Source organism: Scyliorhinus torazame, chromosome 26 (assembly GCF_047496885.1).
Source record: "Scyliorhinus torazame isolate Kashiwa2021f chromosome 26, sScyTor2.1, whole genome shotgun sequence".
NCBI classification, from domain to species: Eukaryota; Metazoa; Chordata; class Chondrichthyes; order Carcharhiniformes; family Scyliorhinidae; genus Scyliorhinus; species Scyliorhinus torazame.
In genome coordinates, this window is record NC_092732.1 from 33,145,311 (window position 1) to 33,151,976 (window position 6,666).

Genomic DNA, 6,666 nt, shown 5'->3' on the forward strand with positions numbered 1-6,666 from the left:
AGGGAGCGCCGCACTGTCAGAGGGTCAGTACTGAGGGAGCGCCGCACTGTGGGAGGGTCAGTACTGAGGGAGTGCCGCACTGTCGGAGGGTCAGTACTGAGGGAGCGTCGCACTGTCGGAGAGTCAATACTGAGGGAGTGCCGCACTGTGGGAGGGTCAGTGCTGAGGGAGTGCCGCACTATGGGAGGGTCAGTACTGAGGGAGCGCCGCACTGTCAGAGGGTCAGTACTGAGGGAGTGCCGCACTGTCAGAGGGTCAGTACTGAGGGAGCACCGCACTGTCAGAGGGTCAGTACTGAGGGAGCGTCGCACTGTGGGAGGGTCAGTACTGAGGGAGTGCTGCACTGTCAGAGGGTCAGTACTGAGGGAGCACCGCACTGTGGGAGGGTCAGTACTGAGGGAGCGCCGCACTGTCAGAGGGTCAGTACTGAGGGAGCACCGCACTGTGGGAGGGTCAGTACTGAGGGAGCGCCGCACTGTCGGTGGGTCAGTACTGAGGAAGTCTTGCAGTCTTTCCAAGAAAGAAAAGGGCCGATCTGAGCCGCTGTCACATTGCTGCGAGGGATCGTGTTCTTTCAGCGGTCACGGGATGAGGCAATGTCTTCGAGGGCGGGCGCCCGGCAGAGTTAATTCGGCGAGTTGCCGTTCCAAGGATTGAAGAGGTTGAGCGTGTCGTTGTCTCGCAGCACCTGGGAAAGGAGGTTGCAGCTGTCGGAGACGGCGCCAGTCAAACTCTTCACCTGCTCCCTGAAGGTGGGCACCCTGGCGCCGCTGCTGGAGAGCTGGGCCACGTCGCGGATCCACTGGACAAAGAGGAGGCAGGACGAGACCACCCGCCGGGCCGCCTCCAGGATGTTGGCGTGGACGGACCGCCCCTCGGCTGGCAGATGTGCCGGCCTGCCCAGGAACTGGGGCTCGGTGGCCAGGCCCACCAGGGCGTGCACCGACTGGAGCAGGGGCCGGCTGAACACCACGCAGCGCGCCCGGGCCCGCTCGCTGGGCGCCGCCCGCAGCTCCCGCACGCAGGCCAGCAGGGCGCGGGCGCAGCAGGACGCCCCCCGCAGGCCCAGCCGGAGCTGCTCGCGGGCGAGGGCGTCGCGGCCCGCCTCGCCGGCCGGCCCGCAGCAGTCCGTCAGGCCCCGCAGGGCCCGGCCCACCCCCTGCGAGACGTCGGCCAGCCGGGCGGGCGAGAGCTGGCCGAGCGGCAGGCTCCCCAGGCAGCTGCAGTGCTGCTCCACCTCCTGCTCCAGCACCGACACCTTGTAGGGCTCGACGGGCCCCGGGCGGGCCGGCTTGGCTCCCGGCACCTCCAGCGCCGCCAGGTAGCCGGCGTGGGCGGAGCACTCCACCAGGGCCACCACCAGGTTGCAAAGCTCCAGCAGGCCGCGACCCACCTCCTCGTCCTTGCCGACGGGCACCAGATACTGCAGCTCGTGGACCAGGATGGCTAGCCCCTTGGTGCGGGCAATGATGGTGTCTCGGCAGTTCTCGAAGGACTCGCCGCAGGAGCTCAGGCTATTGCTTTCCACCGGGCGGGCATCGCAGGAGAGCAGCTGGTCCGCCACATGCTGAATCTTCCTCTTGCAGGAGTCGGAGATGTAGACCAGGCGGCTCTCGTTGTAGGCGACGGGACTGTCCGGGTCCAGGGCGCCCTCCCAGCCGCCGCAGTCCATCTCGCTCCCCGTCGAAACCCCGACCGGCGGCAGGCAGCAACGGGTTGCGCACCCTCTCTGATCTCCGAGCGAGGGGGTCCTCGAGACTGTCCGGCTCCCGCTGGAGCCCCTCAGGCCTTCCCGGCCTTCCGACGTCCCCGGCTCCCACTCTGCTCCTCGGCACAAGTTGTGCTTCCCGTCCGACTCTGTGTGTGTGTGTGTGTGGCTCAGGAAGTGGAGCAGAGGGAGAGGGGCGAGGGCGAGCAGGGAAGGGCGGGGCGATCTCCGCTTCCCTCGCAGTTGAACTGCAAACAGGCTTGGGGAAAAAACAGGCAGGGCCCGGCTGCTGAGTGAACAGGGACGGGCCGCCTCAAAGGCTGAACCCAGCTCCTCCCCGCATCCCAAAACAACATCTATTCAGCTGCTCCAATCGCTTCCCCGGTGAACGGTCTCCCATTGTCCTGCGGCAACGCCGGGAGAACCGGAGGGTGTTCGGACCCAGAGTTCGAAACCGTCGGAGATGGTGTGGGGAAGAATAGAGGGACTCGTCCGTCCCCCCGCCCGAGCCGCACCCCACTTCTTCCAATAGCGACAGTGGGGATCCTTCACCCAACGGCAGAGAGTGCAGCGCTCCCTCAGTACTGACCCTCCCACAGTGCGGTGCTCCCTCAGTACTGACCCTCCCACAGTGCGGCACTCCCTCAGTACTGACCCTCCCACAGTGCGGCGCTCCCTCAGTACTGACCCTCTGACAGTGCGGCACTCCCTCAGTACTGACCCTCCCACAGGGCGGTGCTCCCTCAGTACTGACCCTCCCATAGTGCGGCGCTCCCTCAGTACTGAACCTCCCACAGTGCGGTGCTCCCTCAGTGCTGACCCTCCCACAGTGCGGTGCTCCCTCAGTACTGACGCTCACATAGTGCGGCGCTCCCTCAGCACTGACCCTCTGACAGTGCGGCGCTCCCTCAGTACTGACCCTCCCACAGTGCGGCGCTCCCTCAGTACTGACCCTCCCACAGTGCGGTGCTCCCTCAGTGCTGACCCTCCCACAGTGCGGCGCTCCCTCAGTACTGACCCTCCCACAGTGCGGCGCTCCCTCAGTACTGACCCTCCCACAGTGCGGCGCTCCCTCAGTACTGACCCTCCCACAGTGCGGCACTCCCTCAGTACTGACCCTCCCACAGTGCGGTGCTCCCTCAGTGCTGACCCTCTGACAGTGCGGCGCTCCCTCAGTACTGACCCTCCCACAGTGCGGTGCTCCCTCAGTACTGACCCTCCCACAGTGCGGTGCTCCCTCAGTGCTGACCCTCTGACAGTGCGGCGCTCCCTCAGTACTGACCTTCCGACAGTGCATGGCTCCCTCAGTACTGACCCTCCCACAGTGCGGCGCTCCCTCAGTACTGACCCTCTGACAGTGCGGCGCTCCCTCAGTACTGACCCTCCCACAGTGCGGCGCTCCGTCTGTACTGACCCTCCAACAGTGCGGCGCTCCCTCAGTACTGACCCTCCAACAATGCGGCTCTCCCTCAGTACTGACCCTCCCACAGTGCGGCGCTCCCTCAGTACTAACCCTCCCACAGTGCAGCGTTCCCTCAGTACTGACACTCTGACAGTGCGGCACTCCCTCAGTACTGACCCTCCGACAGTGCGGCGCTCCCTCAGTACTGACCTCCAACAATGCGGCGCTCCCTCAGTACTGACCCTCTGACAGTGCGGCGCTCCGTCTGTACTGACCGTCCAACAGTGCGGCGCTCCCTCAGTACTGACCCTCCAACAATGCGGCTCTCCCTCAGTACTGACCCTCCCACAGTGCGGCGCTCCCTCAGTACTAACCCTCCCACAGTGCAGCGTTCCCTCAGTACTGACACTCTGACAGTGCGGCACTCCCCTCAGTACTGACCCTCCGACAGTGCGGCGCTCCCTCAGTACTGACCCTCCAACAATGCGGCGCTCCCTCAGTACTGACCCTCTGACAGTGCGGCACTCCCTCAGAACTGACCCTCCGACAGTGCGGCGCTCCCTCAGTACTGACCCTCCAACAATGCGGTACTCCCTCAGTACTGACCCTCCGACACTGCGGCGCACCCTCAGCACTGACCCTCCCACAGTGTGCTCTCCCTCAGTACTGACCCTCCGAAAGTGCGGCACTCCCTCAGTACTGACCCTCCGACAGTGCGGCACTCCCTCAGTACTGACCCTCCGAGACTGCGGCACTCCCTCAGTACTGACCCTCCGACACTGCGGCGCACCCTCAGTACTGACCCTCCCACAGTGTGGCTCTCCCTCAGTACTGACCCTCCCACAGTGCGGCGTTCCCTCAGTACTGACCCTCCGACAGTGCGGCACTCCCTCAGTACTGACCCTCCGACAGTGCGGCACTCCCTCAGTACTGACCCTCCAACAATGCGGCATTCCCTCAGTACTGACCCTTCCACAGTGCGGCGCTCCCTCAGTACTGACCCTCCCACAGTGCAGCGTTCCCTCAGTACTGACACTCTGACAGTGCGGCACTCCCTCAGTACTGACCCTCCGACAGTGCGGCGCTCCCCCAGTACTGACCCTCCAACAATGCGGCGCTCCCTCAGTACTGACCCTCTGACAGTGCGGCACTCCCTCAGAACTGACCCTCCGACAGTGCGGCGCTCCCTCAGTACTGACCCTCCAACAATGCGGTACTCCCTCAGTACTGACCCTCCGACACTGCGGCGCACCCTCAGTACTGACCCTCCCACAGTGTGGCTCTCCCTCAGTACTGACCCTCCGACAGTGCGGCACTCCCTCAATACTGACCCTCCGACAGTGCGGCACTCCCTCAGTGCTGACCCTCCGACACTGCGGCGCACCCTCAGTACTGACCCTCCCACAGTGTGGCTCTCCCTCAGTACTGACCCTCCCACAGTGCGGCGTTCCCTCAGTACTGACCCTCCGACAGTGCGGCAATCCCTCAGTACTGACCCTCCGACAGTGCGGCACTCCCTCAGTACTGACCCTCCAACAATGCGGCATTCCCTCAGTACTGACCCTCCAACAGTGCGGCGCTCCCTCAGTCCTGACCCTCCCACAGTGCGGCGCTCCCTCAGCACTGACTCTCCCACAATTATGCGCTCCCTCAGTACTGACCATCCCACAGTGCGGCGCTCCCTCAGTACTGACCCTCCAACAGTGCGGCACTGCCTCAGTACTGACCCTCCGACAGTGTGGCGCTCGCTCAGCACTGACCCTCCCACAGTGCGGCGCTCCCTCAGCACTGACCCTCCAACAGCGCGGCGCTCCCTCAGTACTGACCCTCCCACAGTGCGGCGCTCCCTCAGCACTGACCCTCCGACAGTGCAGCGCTCCCTCAGTACTGACCCTCCCACAGTGGGGCGCTCCCTCAGTACTGACCCTCCGACAGTGCGGCGCTCCCTCAGTACTGACCCTCCGACAGTGTGGCGCACCCTCAGTCCTGACCTTCCCACAGTGTGGCGTTCCCTCAATACTAACCCTCCCACAGTGCGGCACTCCCTCAGTACTGACCCTCCGACAGTGCGGCGCTCCCTCAGCACTGACTCTCCCACAATTAGGCGCTCCCCTCAGTACTGACCATCCCACAGTGCGGCATTCCCTCAGAACTGACCCTCCGACGGTGCGGCGCTCCCTCAGTACTGACCCTCCCACAGTGCGGCGCTCCCTCAGCACTGACCCAACAGTGCGGCGCTCCCTCAGTACTGAACCTCCCACAGTGCGGCGTTCCCTCAGCACTGACCCTCCGACAGTGCGGCACTCCCTCAGTACTGACCCTCCGACATTGCGGCGCTCCGTCTGTACTGACCCTCCAACAGTGCGGCGCTCCCTCAGTACTGACCCTCCAACAATGCGGCACTCCCTCAGTACTGACCCTCCCACAGTGCGGCGCTCCCTCAGCACTGACCCTCCGACAGTGCAGCGCTCCCTCAGTACTGACCCTCCCACAGTGGGGCGCTCCCTCAGTACTGACCCTCCGACAGTGCGGCGCTCCCTCAGTACTGACCCTCCGACAGTGTGGCGCACCCTCAGTCCTGACCTTCCCACAGTGTGGCGTTCCCTCAGTACTAACCCTCCCACAGTGCGGCACTCCCTCAGTACTGACCCTCCGACAGTGCGGCGCTCCCTCAGCACTGACTCTCCCCACAATTAGGCGCTCCCTCAGTACTGACCATCCCACAGTGCGGCATTCCCTCAGAACTGACCCTCCGACAGTGCGGCGCTCCCTCAGTACTGACCCTCCCACAGTGCGGCGCTCCCTCAGCACTGACCCCCCCAACAGTGCGGCGCTCCCTCAGTACTGAACCTCCCACAGTGCGGCGTTCCCTCAGCACTGACCCTCCGACAGTGCGGCACTCCCTCAGTACTGACCCTCCGACAGTGCGGCGCTCCGTCTGTACTGACCCTCCAACAGTGCGGCGCTCCCTCAGTACTGACCCTCCAACAATGCGGCACTCCCTCAATACTGACCCTCCCACAGTGCGGCGCTCCGTCTGTACTGACCCTCCCACAGTGCGGCGCTCCCTCAGTACTGACCCTCCAACAATGCGGCACTCCCTCAGTACTGACCCTCCGACAGTGCGGTGCTCCCTCAGCACTGACCCTCTGACAGTGCCGGGCTCCCTCAGTACTGACCCTCCGACAGTGCGGCGCTCCCTCAGTACTGACCCTCCCACAGTGCGGCGCTCCCTCAGTACTGACCCTCTGACAGTGCGGCGCTCCCTCAGTACTGACCCTCTGACAGTGCGGCACTCCCTCAGTACTGACCCTCCCACAGTGCGGCGCTCCCTCAGTACTGACCCTCCGACAGTGCGGAGCTCCCTCAGTACTGACCCTCCCACAGTGCGGTGCTCCCTCAGTACTGACCCTCCCACAGTGCGGTGCTCCCTCAGCACTGACCCTCCCACAGTGCGGCGCTCCAAATGGGAGACTTGTCATTACCTTGCCGAGAATGGCCACGCATCCTGCTTGTCGCTCTTAGGTACGGCAGAGATGCGTTGAAAGTGGTTGGG

General features: G+C 64.4%; 1 protein-coding gene across 1 annotated transcript; it reads right to left on the minus strand.

Moving 5' to 3' along the window:
* Window positions 1–534: 534 nt before the first annotated feature.
* On the minus strand, window positions 535–2,286 carry LOC140403076 (talin rod domain-containing protein 1-like). The gene has a single exon (XM_072490730.1). It carries the CDS (start codon window positions 1,670–1,672, stop codon window positions 626–628), a length of 1,047 nt encoding a protein of 348 aa, XP_072346831.1. The 5' UTR covers window positions 1,673–2,286; the 3' UTR covers window positions 535–625.
* Between the last annotated feature and the right edge of the window lie 4,380 nt (window positions 2,287–6,666).